We start from the raw sequence: 17,334 nt of genomic DNA on the forward strand, positions 1-17,334 counted from the left end.
TCTTCCAGTTGTTTCACTATGAAGAGGGGATCAGATGACGTTCCAAACTGCATCTCATCTAAGTGAGTTATTTTCATAATCAATTGTGCTAAGACCCTATTACTTTCATAAATTGATCAATTTGTTAAATATATCTGTAGATGTTTCTTTCTAGAATATTTCCTTAGCCCTTGTAACAAATCTTGGGCATTACTTAACTATGTGGCTGACTAGCTTGAGCTTTTGTTCATCAAGATATTTTTTTAGCATCTCAGATGAACCAGCTGCTTTCTGTCTTCATATTCTTAATAGCCACATTGACCAAATAACTGTCTATCTCAATAGATGGACCCTCTGTCAAGTATACTTCAGATAGTTGCTTTTCCTTCCACATATTTCCCATATTTAGCAATCTCTTGTAGTAATAGTTCTAAGCCTCTTTCTTTATCCACCTGACATTCTGCTTAGCAATCTTTCACCTCTCATCCTTTTCATGGAGAACATTGGCAAGCCTCTCTGTGCTATGTAAATTTGGCAACTAGTTTCTCTTCTAGCAACATGATATTGTTTTTTGCTGGCTCCTTTTTTCCATTATTTCTACGATTGTCTTTTAGCTTTTATGGCTGTATCGAAAGTAGTATTCTACCACCATGCTATCTTCCATCTGGTTCCAGCCACAAACCTGCTCTGCAGCTTCTAGCTTAGATGCAAGTTCTTCTGGGTGGGTAACAATGCTGGGTTGGAATGAGTGGAATAGACAAATTATTGGCAGAGAAATGAATAGATAAAGTGAATGAGGTGGCCAGAGCAAGTGGTAGAATCATTAAGCATAGACTAGTCATAGGAAATCTAATGACAACAGTTGTCTCAGTTCATGCATCACAATCAAGACAATCTATAAGGTGCCCCCATAAACCACTTTGGTAACAAATGACAACAATTATCGCAGCTGGTAATTTTAATGGATCAACATCAATGGAAATTGTAGCTGTGATACCAGTGCCGGTGGCACGTAAAAAGCACCATCCGATCGTGGCCATTTGCCAGCCTCGCCTGGCCCCCGTGCTGGTGGCACGTAAAAAGCACCATCCGATTGTGGCCGTTTGCCAGCCTCGTCTGGCACGTAAAAGGCACCCACTACACTCATGGAGTGGTTGGCGTTAGGAAGGACATCCAGCCGTGGAAACATTGCCAGATCAGACTGGGCCTGGTGCAGCCTTCTGGCTTCCCAGACCCCAGTTGAACCGTCCAACCCATGCTAACATGGAAAGCGGACGTTAAATGATGATGATGTTAAACAGCACCATGATGGCTACTCTAGCATATATGTAGGTTACTGATGTGATACAAGGAATAAAGAAGACTCAAGACTCCTTAACTTCTGTGATACAAATGACACATCTGCAACACTAACTTCAGGAAACTAGCCAGCCAATTGATTGTCTACCAATCAGGTGATCACACAAGCCAGACAGATTTCCCATTAACCAGACAATAAGAGAGATAATGGTTATGAATATTAAGTTTTACTCTGAAGAAGAATATAGCACTCAATATAGATTAGTGACTTCAAAGTAAATACTAGATTAATTCAGATGTACAAAACAATCTAAAGAAGGGAGGTATAGGAGATGGGAGATCCCTCTGCTACATAATTTCAGAAATTGACCTATAACTAAGAAAAACTGATGTTTCAACAAAACAATTTGCTATGAGCCAGACTAGATGTAACTGGAGCAAGGTAACAGCGAGATAAAAAGTCACATGGTGGCGGATAATAGAAGGAGATAGGGCTATGAAAGCTTTGGATGAAAGGGGAGAGTGAGTAATCAGGTAGCTTGAAGAGAAACTGAAAATCAGAAATAGCAGAGGGAGAAGTAGAAATTACAGAAAGAAAGAGGTTTGCCAATGTTTTGTGATAAGAGGATCAGAAGTGTAAGATGTTCCAAATGTGAAGTACTGTCAGTGCATGAATGATGTCATTGTTAAAGAAAAGCATGTTCTGAATGACAGCCAATAGTACATTTATGCTCACCAAGACCCAGAACAAAAAGGCTATGAAATGTTATGGGTGGTTGCTGAATGAGGAGAATCTGTAGAGGAAAAAGGGAACCAGAGATTGTGATAAATGGGCCCTAACAGTAGAACTGGCCGTTAAAATTGACAGCTGTATAGTCTAAAGCGTAATTAAGATATGAAGACAGAGAAGGCAAGCAGACCAGCAGAGATGTGCTGAAAATATTTGAGAAACTCAATCAGATAGTATAGGGTAGTGTCATACCCAATGACTAACTTAGCAATATCACTAATTCCAACAAAGGTTAAGGAAATGTTCTGGAAAGTAACTAAAAAAATATCAAACTGATGGACCAAGTTATGAAAGTAACTTGGAGCACAACTAATTAGGAAAAGAATTTACTTTTCATGTTTATGCCAGAAAGATGTAACAGTAGTACTAGAGAGTAAGAGCAAACTAAGAATAAGCCACTGTCATTTATTTTGAAAAAACCTTTGAAAGATGAAACCTGTCAAAGGGCAGAGGAACTCGTGAGTAGGTAACACCAAACAATAAGGTGTACATTTGTATATATTGTTTATATATTTTTATTCTATTTATATCTATATTTTTAAACCTTATATTTTTTTTATATTTTTCATGTTTTTTTATATGTTTATATGTGTGCTCCAATTGATCCCAAGAGTTATACTGGCAGCAGTTCAGCTCCTGTAGGGCCACCTACACCTGACAGGTCGAGGGCCAGGATCCAGGTTAAAATAATCACCCAATGAAAAACCTTTGAGCCAGGGTGTCACGATGAAGCCAGGGGAAGCAGCATGACAGATGTGTTTGTTTTGGCAGAGCAGGTGCTATCTGCCACCAGGCAAAACACACAAAGATACTGGGTGAAAGAAATCATAAAAGGCAAGACCCAGGGCCACCCAGTAAGGCAACAACTGCAACATCAATAGGTTTAGCAGTTGTTGCCACATAAAATGTTCAGCTAATGAAAGATAAAGCATAATCTTTTCTCTTATCAGACACTTAAACTGCTTCACCTATCGCATGTGTCAACAAGGGGCACATCCTGCTAAAGGTGTGGCTTCAGCCACGGTGTTCAAAAAGTTAATAACAAAGTCAAACTCAAAATCTAACCTTTTGAAATGTAAAAAAAAAAAGGATTTCAACATTTCCATCTTCAATGTCCGAACATTAAACCCCATAAATCAATTACCTGAACTCACTACATCTGCTGTCAAGCAAAATATTGGTATTATTTGAATACAAAAACACCATTTTAATCACAGTGATCTCAAAGTAAAATATCATGATGCTGGAAATGGGTGAACTTTTATCTCTACTTCAGCATAGAAAGGCCCTAACAACTCTACAGCGTGAAATGTAGGAATGCTCCTCAGTCCCCACACTCTACGTTCACTGAACAGTATTGAAGAGATCCATCCTCCAATTATTATAACAACTTTTAATGGACACCCACACACCACTGTTATATCTTTGCTACTGCCCAACAAATAAATGTCTCTGATGAAGCGGAAGTTGTCACATTCTACCATGAACTCTCTTATCTTGTGAGACAAATACCTTGTCGTAATGTCTTGCTTATAGGAGAGATATGAATGCTCATCTTGCAAAGGATGAATACAAAAATACGCCTTACTGGCACCCACGCCAGTGGCATGTGTAAAAGATTCGAGTGAGGTCGTTGCCAGTGCCGCCTGATTGGCCCCGTGCCAGTGGCACGTAAAAGCACCCACTACACTCTCGGAGTGGTTGGCATAAGGAAGGGCATCCAGCTATATAAACTCTGCCAGATCAAGATTGGAACCTGGTGCAGCCATCTGGTTCGCCAGCCCTCAGTCATACATCCAACCCATGGAAAGCGGACATTAAACGATAATGATGATGACGATGATTAAACAACAAATTGAAATGGAGAATAACTGCATGAATTCATATCTGAAAACAGCCTCATCTGTCCTAACACAAGATATCAAAAGTGAGCTGGCAAAAAGTGGACATTCACATACACAAATGGTACAAAAGCACAATTAGACTATATACACATTAATAAAAAATGGGTAAACAGTGCCATGAACTGCATGACATTTAATAAAGTTTCTTCTGGCCACAAGACAATATCAGCTAAAATTTACCTCAGTCTAAGATCAAACAAAAAAAAACTGAAACCAAACTTAAATGCTCTAACAAATCCGGATATATGTGATCAATTTACAATTACATTAAGGAACAGATATGAAACCCTGAAAAATACTTCTAAAACCACCACTCCTAACAATGAGTATAAAAATTTTGTCACAAGGAGGCAGCAGTCAAGTGCATCCCTCTGAAACCAAAAGTGAAATGTATGATTGGCTGAGAAACTGCAGCTGTTATCAAAAAGAAAGAAACACTTAGAAAGATTTCTAAACTAAAAAGATAAAACCTAAAGCAGTTCACTAAAGTAGAGAAGGGTTTAGCCTCAGAATATCAAAAAGAGCAAGATCTTTATATACAAAAACAAATCAACAACATCAAAGTTTCTACTGAGAAACTATCTGTGGCATGGAAAATTGTAATTGAAGTAAGTGAAAGAAAGAGCCCCTCAGAATCCAAACTGAAAGCAGCAAGAGAAGTTGAACAACTCAAACTATGAAGAGATCCACTTTAAAACCTACTTGGTAAACCACCTGAAATTACCAGCTTTGAAATAAGAAAGATCATTCATCATCAACTCAACATACAACTTGGGTTTTCTATGGTTGAGCTGGAAGCAGTTCTAAAATTGCTGAAGAGCAGAAAAGCAGCTAATTTGGATCAAATCCCACCTGGAGTATGGAAAAACAAAGGAATTTAATGGCATTCTTCTTCAATTCTTCAATGCTATGTACCACCAAAACCATATAGGGAAATGGTGTAAAGGATGCATCCTTTCTTTCATTTCCAAAGGGAGATCGCAGTGTCACTAAAAACTACAGGGGGATTACTCTCACTGCCATTTCAGCCAAAGTTTAAAATGCCATGCCACTCAATCATATCTGACTGGAGATCTAAAAAAATCTTGAGGAAAAACCAAAAGGGATTTCAAAGAAATAGATCAACATACACCCAAATTCTTAAAATCCAAGAGTTATTGAAGAAGTTCATGGGAGGACTTTTCAAGGGCCTTTGACTCAATCTACAAAGGGAAAATAGAATACTTCTTGCATGTAGTATCCCAAAAGGAAATTATCGATGCCATCACAATGTTGTACAGAAATACTCAATCTATGGTTCATTCTACAGATGGTGACAGAGTTCTCTGATATAGTGGCTGGTATTCTCCAGGGTAACACCTTGACACTCTACCTGTTCATTATATGTCTAGATTATGTCTTATGCACCTCTGTAGATGAGATGAAGGACAAAGGATTCACTTGTTAACCAGCCAAAAGCAGATGTTTTCCAACTGTGATCCATCACAGATGCTGACTATGCCTATAAGCTGGCGCTACTAGCAGATGAAGCATTGAAAGTGCTGCTACGTCAACTTGGATAAGACAGAATACATGATGTACAACCAGAGTGGCAACATTAACTCTGCGTATGGAAAATCCTTGAAAAATGTTGACAAATTCATATACCTTGGAAGTAAAATTGCAAAGGATATGGTAATTTATCACTAATATCGCATATCATCGGAGAAGGAAGAACAACATTCACCAGACATTGCTGGAGAGCAATCAGTAACGTTCTTCTTGGGGAACTAAAGTAGGGATTACATCAGGCCAACATAAAGCTGCTGTGTAAGGACCTGGAGAAGAGCTACGATGCATTAAGGCAGACTGAATGGACCGATGAGAACAAGTCACAGTTATCCATGCAATAAGTATACCAGGATGATGATTTAACAGTAAAAGCACCTGCGAAATAAATTCTTTCAAATGCTTGGAAGGCTCTTCAAAGCAATTGATAGCTTCTCTTACCTAATTAGACCAAATTAACAATGGCGGGGACTACGAAGGTGTAATAGCCAGAGTGAGATCAGGACAGGAAAAGTTCAGGGTGTTGTTACTTCTGCTGGCAACAAAGCAACTCTCTCTTCAAGTGTAAGGTAAATTGTAAGAGGCTTGTGTATAGATCCATTCACTAGAAAACTCATCTAACCCATACAAGTATGGAAAAACATAAAATTGATGATGATAACAATGAACATATATAAAATATATGATACATAAGTGGGATATGAAGCCTACAAGTAACTGTTGCCAGGCCTTTTCTCAACTGTTATATACTACACTCCTATAGGACAAATAATAGAAATAGGTCAATGTTCAGATAAAAACTGTACACTTACACAGAATATTAACAATTAAAGTTGACATACTAGATATGTAGCTTTCAACTGTGTCAAATATCTTACATTTAAAATTCATTGAACTGGAAATGCAATTTTTAGTTTTTAAATCTTTCTCTTTAAAATATGCACACATATAAAATTGCATAACGATTTCAAAATAGAAGTTAAATATTACCTGTAAGATTCATGGTTTAAATTTTTAAAAAGGAGGAGTGGACATGAAAATAATGACAATGATTACTATTATAATTGTAAAAATTAAAATTGTAAAAATGAAAAGAAAGGCAATGTGCATATTTTTACCCCTAAAAGAGAGAACAAAATTTGAAAATTTATATCATTGGGTAATGTAAGTTTTTAAATATAATTTATATTTACCATGGCACCTCTGTAATATGCAGTCGTGATGGTCCTAAATCGCTCTTGACCAGCTGTATCCCTGTTAAAATAATATATATACATAAATATATATACACATCATAATCACAATTCTAATTTTCTAAAAATCAGGTAAACACATGACAATGATAAATATTATTATTATTATTATTATTTAGGCAGTGAACAGGCAGAATCATTAGCATGCTAGAGAAAATGCTAAGCAGTATTTTGTTTGTCTTTACTTTCTGAGTTGAAATTCCACCAAGGTGAACGTTGCCTTGAAGGGTTTAATTGAACAAATCAAACACCATACTTATTTTTTAAGCCTGGTACTTATGCTATCAGTCCCTTTAACCAAAGTTACAAGAATGCAAACAAACCAATACCAATTTGTCAAACAGTGATGGCGGGGGGGGGGCAAACATACACAGACAAATACATACATACATATCACAGACTTATTTCAATTACCATCTACCAAATCCACTCACAAGGTTTTGGTCAGCCCAAAAGACACTTGCCCAAGGTTCTACAGAATATGACTGAACCTGGAATCACATGGTTGGGAAGCAAACTTCTTACCACACAGCCACATCCGTACCTTCTGTCTTTACGGATTCTGAGTTCAAATACTACCAAGGTTAACTTTACTGTTCATCCTTCCAAGGTCAATAAAATAAGTACCAGTCAAGCACTAAGTGTTTTCACCTCAATTACCAGTATACAAAGTTTAAAAGTGTTTAGTTACGTGGAAATTATTTTAAAAAACTGCCGTTCAAACCGAAAAGATCCGGAATTCTTAAATGAGAGAAGACTACAATCAACTTACTTTTAACTATGTCAGTTGTACAATGTGGACAAACAAATGTTTTGATCCATGTTAATATGAATCCACAATGATTAAGCTATAGCCAATATTATAATAATAATAAACCCAATCCATGTAAGCAGATTCGAAGGGCCCACAAACAGGCCATGAATCATTAGCTTTTGTAAGATACTGCTAGAACTTTTGACCATCAAATTTTTTATGCATCCTCAGTAAGATGCATATTGAATGTGAAATTGGAACTTCAGTAAGATGAGTAGTAAGTATTTTAAATGCCTTTTTTTTTTTCTTCCTATCCCACTTGAATTTCAGAATTAGCTGAGGTAAGTGGTTCAATTTTCTGCAGAATAATTTTCGATAATAATTTATTCAATGTCCTTTGATTTCAGTATCAGTATATTTTTTTTAGTTTCACTAATTAGTCATGTAATGAAAAAAAATTCCCTTTTCAAACATATTCATTCCAAGTAAAGTCAAGCATATTCTGGAGAATGACTTTTCATTAGAGAATTGCAACATAGTTAATTTGGCAACTACTGCATGCATTCTCTCAGCACACAAAATGATAAGGATATTATTGCAATATACTCTGATTCCCTAAATCTCTTTCCATACAATTCTGAAATACACCACTTGAATTCTTAAGGCCCATATGAAGTCTATTCACTAAGGCCATTGACTGAATTAATAAGCACAATTACACTGTACATTTTCAGCTAAAGCTATTTATAACTATGCATGCTTTAAATCAAATGTTGAGAAAAATTTTCCATCTGTTATGCCACAAAAGACTGTATCACATGTTGGCATGAGAAACGAATGTGTTAATACATGCATTCGAAATGTGCCTCATAATCAGCACACACATAAAATAAACTCATATCATTTTCTTATCCAAACAAGTGAGGCTCCTCATCTGATTCTAGAGTAATCCGATAGCATAATAATATCCAATATTTCCAATCTCAACAATTCATTTTCTTTATTTCACTTTGTAAATGAAATAGAACTAATTATATTGTAATTCACATCATAAAAATTAATATGAGCTACAAAACCTCTAACTTCTAGTAAGATAGTAAAATGAGTTGTCCTGAATAATATCTTTTCCAATCATTCCAAAAGTGAAAGGGTTGTCCACAACAATAAAGATACAAAATTCTTCTGCATCACTGAATTTAAACTTTATCCGAATTAACTCACCCATCCTTAGACCAGTGCTGTCGGAAGTGATTAAGTGTTTGTGACATGATCTGATGAGGCAGTTGAATGAGAAGCAAAGAATTACTGAACATAATGCCTCATTGTCTACTTTCATGCCAATATCTCAAATATATACAAGGCAGAGGAAAAATTCAGAGTTATCTACCCATGCTTCACTATTTACATTTAGCATTTGTTCTTGACACTAAAACTAGTCTAGTGTGGAGACTATTTTAACACTGTTTATATTATAACCAAATCTGAATCAACCAAACTTTGCAAACTGTCCTTATTTTTCTCATTTGTGGCACCTTATTCCATATGCTATTCACACTTCTCATAAGCCCCCCCCCCACACACACACACACCTAATTTCCACATTTCACTATTTTAACATTACTCTAAGTGCAGATGGTTTTATTCATCATCATCATTTAAAGTCCATTTTCCATGCTGACGTGGGCTGGACGGTTTGACTGCACCAGGTTCCAATCTGAACTAATGCCAACTACTCTGAGAGTGTAGTGGGTGCTTTTTACGTGCCACCAGTACAGGAGCCAGTCAGACAGGCCTGGCATCGATCATGTTTGGATAGTGCTTTTCACATACCACCGACATGGGGACTAGTCAGGGAGTACTGGCATCGGCCACATTCAGTTGGTGCTTTTTACGTGCCACCAGCACAGGAGTCAGTCAGCGGGAACTGGCCATGGCTACAATATTGGTTTTACTTGACTCAACAGATCTTCTCAAATACATCATATTGCCCGACGCATCAGGGGTATTCTTAACAGGGCCAGACATGCATGGCTGCGATCTCACTTTAGTTACCAGGTTTTCTCAATCACAGCAATCTCCAAAGGTTTTGATCTGTCATTGCCTCTGTGAAGCAATGCTTCACCACCTCATCCCTTGTCTTCCTGGGTCTACCTCTTCCACGGGTTCCTTCCACTGTTAGGGAGTGGCACTTCCTCACACAGCTGTCCTCATCCATATGTAACATATGACCATATCAGAGCAGTTGCCTCTCTTGCACACCACATTTGATGCTTCTTATGTCCAACTTTTCTCTCAGGGTGCTTACACTGTGTCGTGTATGCACACTGACATTACACATCCAGTGGATCATACTAGCTTCATTTCTTTCAAGCCTATGCATGTCCTCAGCTTTCATGGCCCATGTTTCACTGCCATGTAGCATGGCAGTTCGTACACATGCATCATACAAACTACCTTTCATCCTGAGCAGGAGGCCCTTAGTTGCCAGCAGAGGTAGGAGCACCCTGAACTTTGCCCAGGTTATTCTTACTCTAGTCACTACACTCTCAGAGCAGCCACCCCGTCTACAGACTTGGTCACCTAGGTAGCAGAAGCTATTAACTACTTCTAGTTTTTTCCCCTTGCATGTGATGGAATCTGTTTTCTGTACATCTTCAGTGTTTATTGCCACAATGCATCTGCCACACACAAAACTATTTTCCCGGTTAGCCTTCCTTTGATATTATGTGTCCATAGATTACACCAGGTGCATCGTATGGAGTTTCAATCCACACCTTTTCTACAGATTGAGTAGGGCCATCTGCTTGAAGGGGATTGACAGCCTTCCTACTTACTTCCTACTTACTAAGACTTTGGTTTTTGCTAGGTTAACCCTAAAGCCCTTCGATTCTAGACTATTAATGTTGACTTTTGTTAATACTGATGTTAGGTCTTAATTCATCATCACCATCATCATCGTTTAACGCTCGTTTTCCGTGCTAGCACGGGTTGGATGGTTTGACTGGGGTCTGGGAAGCCAGGAGGCTGCACCAGGCTCCAGTCTGATTTGGCAGTGTTTCTACAGCTGGATGCCCTTCCTAACGCCAACCACTCCGTGAGTGTAGTGGGTGCTTTTTACGTGCCACCAGCACAGGTGCCAGGGGAGGCTGGCAGCGACCACGATCAGTTGGTGCTTTTTACGTGCCCCGGCGCAGAAGCCAGTCAAGGCGGCGCTGGTATCAGCCACATTCGGATGGTGCTTTTTACATGCCACCGGCACAGAAGCCAGTCAAGGCGGTGCTGGCATCGGCCACGTTCGGATGGTGCTTTTTACGTGCCACCGGCACAGGTATCACAACTACTATTTCCATTTGATATTTAGTTTGATGTTATTACTTGTAAATAATGCTTCTGACTGTATAGTAGAGGCAAGAGTAGTTACTTCAGTGTATTTCATTTCAAGATGACACTGCTTATAAGTCAGCGTTCGGTGGTTTCTTCCTATTTCATCCTATTCAAATGACAGGAGGCCTGAGGGTTAATTCTATGAGGGGCATCACTAATTCATTTTCAAGTTATTTTAACTCCAATTAACAGCCTTTTCTTGGAGTTGATTAGTTACAGTACTGCATCCATTTGTTGGTAAGTAGTAAATATAGCATCTCAAAGTTTAAAAGAACATCCAAATAAGAGAAAGAACATCTTCAAGCTCTATTATAGCCTCAACTCTGCATGTTGAAAAAGAAATGTAGGCCTTCATTTTTGATCTTTACATTATCACCCAGCAGTCTTGATTCAAACTGTATAAGCCAAGCATTGGCTTCTTCCAAATTAGTAAGTTTCAAATGTTTCTCAGTGTTCACCCTTATCACCAACTGTAATGTCGGATACTCACTGATAACTAATAAATTTTATTAATAATACAAAAGAGAGTACACTTTCTATATCTTTCTGACAGCCCTCTGCTTTTCTTAATGCAATGTTGTATTACTAGACTGAAGACCCTTATTCTGGAGCCAACAAATCTAATGGGTGTAACATTATTCGGATCTTTTCGGTTTGAACGGCAGTTTTTAACATAATTTCTAGGTAACTAAAAAATTTTTTAACTTCGTAGAATGTGTTTATAAAACATCTTTTTCTCTTGGCTTTATTGAGAAAATTCTATAGTTTGTAAGATATTTGTTGTTTTTTTTCTTCAATTTCTGCAATTTCAACCAATCAATGACGTCTATTGAGGTAAAAAAAAACATTCTGTGCCGTATGAATATGTCCCTCGTTTAAGAAACAGATTGGGTTTATTTACATTTGTGAAGAAAAAAAGATACCCTTCCCCCTAACCCTAACACAGATTAAAATGCAATAGATCGATACTAGGGTCATAATTATGGGTGACAATTTCATATGACACCGCTAGAAAAAACTGCCGTTCAAACTGAAAAGATCCGAAAACTGTAACTTAATACAACTACTATTACAATAACTATTAGTGATTGATAAAATGCAATTAATATGCAGAATCTATATACTAAGAATACTAAAACTGCAGCAATGTAATTCATTGCCCCAACCAGTGCTTACTCTTCAAGGAGTAACATATTTTAAAACAAAGATATTTATAATTCTTAATGTTACGAAATATTCATATTAATCATGCAAAATAAGCCGACAACTTTCAGATTCATATTCAACTTTATTTTGGTTTACAAAAATAAAAATCATTGTTTATTTCCCCACACAAATATTGTGATAATAATTTACATTGGTTGTATACTGTCAATCTAACACGAACGTGACAGTACACCACCGCTGTTTAGCCCTAGGAAGCATCAACGCCTCCTGATGGCTTTGACACATATTTCCTGTGTCCTTATATACATTTACGAAGGGGAGACAATGTAAATGTATATAAGGACACAGGAAATATGTCAAAGCCATCAGGAGGCGTCGATGCTTCCTAGGGCTAAACAGCGGTGGTGTACTGTCACGTTCGTGTTAGATTGACAGTATACAACCATTCTATCGCCCCACCACCGTACATGTCTCTACGAGAGATTTAGAAATTTAGCATTTCTGATAATTTACATTATATATCACATATAAGTCAGACTAATTTTTACATCAATGACATTAGCAAAGTTTAGAAAATACAAAGACCTTAACTACCATTTTAAGATACTTTTGTCACAAAATTATTCAAACCTACGAAGTAAAAATATATATATATATATCCACACACACACTATTGATAAGTATTTAGTGAGCTGGCTCTTATAACTTGGTTTCAAATCCAAGTTGGTGTTTTGTTTATAACCCCATTTTGCTTCTTTTATTTATGCCTGTCTCCAAGGAACACTAAATATGTTTCTATAAAGATTAAAGCTACTTCATTTATAAAATACTTACATTAAACCTTTTTCTAAAATGTATTCTACGTACCTTTCTAGGATGGGTAACCCAGCAGTAAAGCAAAAACAAAAAACAAAAAAAAATAATAATTTGAAACTTACCAGATTTGTAGCTTGATTTTCTTTCCATCTAGTTCTATTGTTCGAATCTTGAAATCTATACCTGATTTTAAAAATTAGTAAAATATATATTAATTGGGTTCTATTAACTTTGTAAGTAGAGAACTCAGATACATAAATGACATATCTTTTATGAATTATCTTTACAAATGTGATGATTTTCTTAAGGAAAATCATTGTTTAGGATAAAATTTCTCAAGTTTACATTCTCATTCTCTGAGAGTTAGATAGAAAGTAGGTTTGAAAAGTCACTCTTTCAATGTTTTTGTGTATCATAGGCATAGGAGTGGCTGTGTGGTAAGTAGCTTGCTTACAAACCACATGGTTCCGGGTTCACTCCCATTGCGTGGCACCTTGGGCAAGTGTCTTCTACTATAGCCCCGGGCCGACCAATGCCTTGTGAGTGGATTTGGTAGACGGAAACTGAAAGAAGCCTGTTGAATATATGTATGTATATATATATATATGTTTGTATGTCTGTGTTTGTCCCCCCAACATCGCTTGACAACCGATGCTGGTGTGTTTATGTCCCTGTAACTTAGCTGTTTGGCAAAAGAGACCGATAAAATAAGTACTAGGCTTACAAGAATAAGTCCTGGGGTCGATTTGCTCGACTAAAGGCGGTGCTCCAGCATGGCCGCAGTCAAATGACTAAAACAAGTAAAAGAGTATATACAATGTGAAATAATTCCTACATCAACGAAGACAACATGGGGAAAATCTTGATCATCATCATCATCATTGGCTTTCCGTGGGTTGGACAGTTTTACCAGGGCTGGCAAGCTGGAAGGCTGTACCAGGTTCCAGTCTGATTTGGCATGGTTTCTACGACTGGATGCCCTTCCTAACGCCAACTACTCCGAGAGTGTAATGGGTGCTTTTATGTGGCACCAACATGGGTGCCATTTGCATGACACCGGTATCTGCCACAACTGCAATTTTACTTGGCTTGATAGGTCTTCTCAAGCATGACATAATGCCAAAGGTCATTGCCTCTGTGAGGCCCAACACTCAGAAGAGATTTTCATGTGCCACCAGCATCAGCCACTTTGCCTCCATGAAGCCCAACACTCAAAAGGTGCCCTTTACATACTGGTGGCATGGGTGCCAGTTATGTGGCACCAGCATCAACCACAACTATGATTACACTTGGCCTGAAGGGTCTTCTCAAGCACAGCATATCGCCAAAGGTCTCGGTCACTAGTCATTGCCTCTGTGAGGCTCAAAGTTCAAAGACCATGTTTCACCACCTCATCCAATGTCTTCCTGGGTCTACCGCTACCACAGGTTCCCTTCACAGTCAGAGATTGGCACATCTTTACACAGCTGTCCTCGTCCATATGCATCACATGTCTCTTTGCACACCACATCTGGTGTTTCTTATGCCCAGAATCAAAATTCAAGCCCTATAGTACAATATATATATTTAAAATAAAATTCACTAGAATTACCTTTTCATTATAGTTGCTTTGGTATAATTTTGTTTTACATTCATTTTCCTTGCCAGAAACTTGGATTGTGTATGATTTAGAGGCAACTGTCACAAACCCAAAGCAACCTATTTTCAGGTAAGCAAAGTAAAGCACTTTGCCAAAAGAACGACGATGTTGGTTTTACATAGTCTGAAACCACAACTTTACACTTAGTATTAATAGCCTTGACTATTATTAAACTTTAAAAAATATCAACTACCTTTGACCACATGTAAGGCAATTTCTTTTGCAGCAGAGTGGATATAGTAGATTGTATCAACTTGATAAATCTGTCTCCTATTCCTTAAGAAATGGTAAACTAAGCCAGCTTTAATAGGTCTTGAACACAGATAGACAAAACTAAGTACTGTGAATCACTTAGACATTTTTGTCAACCCACTAGCCAATTAGAACACATTTTAATTTCAAAACAGGTAATATTTTAAAGTATAATGACTTTTATTTTACTAATTAAATCTTTAGTAAACAAAGAGTCAATGACGACATTAACATTTTAGTCCACCATACAATTACATTTCTAATTAACACTGGGTAAAAAGTGATAATTTCCCATCTCATTTAGAAAGTATTCATAAATTAATTTCACATATGTAGTAGATTGCACTCCATTTACTGTTCTCAATAATTCCAGATCCTTCTCGTATTTCAATGTTCCACAGAATCCAAATTCTTATAAGTAAATAAATTAGCTAATCATGACCAACTCTACTTGGATAGATCTATAGCACAGGCTCAGCCAACTAAAGACTAACAGGCAACCTTCAGGTTCACTTCTCTAGATTTTGCTTGGATTAAACAGTTTTTCTTGTCCTACTTTCCGCAACTTAACATACATACATATACATACATACACATACATACACATATATACACACACACACACATATATATATATACATACATAGATATATACATACATGATGATGGCTGCCCCTTTATTATCGAGTATGGCCATTGCACGAAGCCTAACTATTATTGGTGCTGTGATCGAATGTGACTTTTTAACCCAGCTAAAGATCTACAATGTCTTGTACAGAATTGGCAGCTAAAACCTTTACCAGAAGTAGCTGGCTGTAGTTGTAACTGGGCTTCATGTACCTTTGCATGTCGTTTAAGTCCTCCTGATGAATTATACTCTCTTCCACATGCCTGACAGATATGATTAGTATGATGTGTAATACCACCACCAGTGGCCAGGTTGCCACTAATCTGTCTCGCCTTATGACTACGAAGATGACTCTTGAGTCCAGCTTTACTAAGGCAGGGTCTTGCACAGACACTGCATGTCAGCATCATAGGAAGACCCTTCTCATCTGGAAGCGTAACAGTGATGCCCTTCCTGACATCCCTCCTTACTTTCTCATGCGCAGCTCGAAATTTCTCAAAAGTAGCCGTCCCCTCAAGCACAATCCTTCTCCACCTGCTACGATCAATAGCTATGCCCTCCCATGTGTCAGGAGAGATGCAAGCATCTCTTAAGGAAGCCTTCAGCAAATCCTTATACCTCTTTTTTGGTTTATGTGGAGGTCGTTCTCCTTTAGCTAACTCTCCATAAAAGAGTTGTTTTGGCATCCTGACCAGATGACCATTCCATCTGAGCCTTTGCTTTAACACAAGAGCTTCTATACATTTGCACCGAGAGCCTTCCAATATTTCAAGATCACCGATGCGGTCCTCCCACTTAATGCCGTAGATCCATCTGAGACACATCTGATGGAAACGTTCTAGCTGTTTAAGGTGGTAGCGATATGTGACCCACGTCTCGCAGTTATAGAGAAGAGAAGGGAGCACACATGCCTTGTACACCTTTATCTTTGTCTTTCTGCATATGTCTTGCCGACTCCAGAGGCACCTTTCTAGCCTTCCAAAAGCATCACTTGCTTTCCTAATTCTGTATGGAATTTCATCATCCAAATTGCTATATCTGTTAACAGTGCTTCCCAGGTAGACAAACTGATCAACTACATCAAGTCGTTTACCATACACATAGATATTTGGTACACTATACTGCTTACCAGGGGCAGGTTGGTACATGACAACAGTTTTCTTGAGACTGACTGTCAATCCTAAGGCAGTGCAAGCATCAGAGAATGCATTCAAAATGTGTTGCATATCAGTCTGTGTGTGCTACTAGATCACAATCATCTGCATACAAAAGGTCTCTTATGATAGAGGTAAATACCTTTGTTTTTGCAGCAAAGCACCTGATATTAAATATGCTGCCAGAGGTTCGACAATGGATGTAGTTTCTGAATGCAATACAGAAAACCATCACAAAATATATGGCAAATAGGGTCGGTGCAGTTTCTGAATGCAATACAGAAAACCATCACAAAATATATGGCAAATAGGGTCGGTGCCAGAATATACCCCTGTTTCACTCCGTTTTGTATTGACATTTTCCCTCTAACATTAACCCTACCCTTCATGTCTTCATGAAAAGACCTAACCAAAGCAAGGAACTTTTCAGGACACCCAAGTTTCTGGAGGACTTTCCACAATGCTTCTCTATTAACGGTATCAAAGGCTTTTGTCAGATCGACAAAAACCTGATACAAATCCAGACCCTGTTCCATACACTTCTTCTGAAGCTTCCTAGCTGAAAAGATCATATCAGCAGTGCCACATCCCACATGAAAGCCAGATTGACTTTCTGGAAGAACACAATCTGCAACACGTTTCAGCAGAGGATCCAGAAGTACCCTGCATAAAACCTTTCCTACGACAGAAAGCAATGATATTCCCCTATAATTACCACAATCATTCCTGTTGCCCTTTCCCTTATACAAGACCACCATTGCTGTATC

The 17,334-nt window shown here is 37.9% G+C and overlaps 1 protein-coding gene across 1 annotated transcript in view; it reads right to left on the reverse strand.

The window, feature by feature from the left end:
• The window catches only part of LOC115219641 (ras-related protein Rab-8A), a 58,725-nt gene that overhangs the window by 31,037 nt on the left and 10,354 nt on the right, over positions 1–17,334 (reverse strand). Inside the window, exons 2-3 of the mRNA XM_029789802.2 lie at positions 13,017–13,077; positions 6,714–6,774 (exon numbers count right to left, since the gene is read on the reverse strand). Of these exons, the coding sequence (XP_029645662.1) occupies positions 6,714–6,774; positions 13,017–13,077 (122 nt within the window). The remainder of the gene's footprint in view (positions 1–6,713; positions 6,775–13,016; positions 13,078–17,334) is intronic.

This window comes from Octopus sinensis, linkage group LG15, assembly GCF_006345805.1.
Source record: "Octopus sinensis linkage group LG15, ASM634580v1, whole genome shotgun sequence".
NCBI lineage: Eukaryota > Metazoa > Mollusca > Cephalopoda > Octopoda > Octopodidae > Octopus > Octopus sinensis.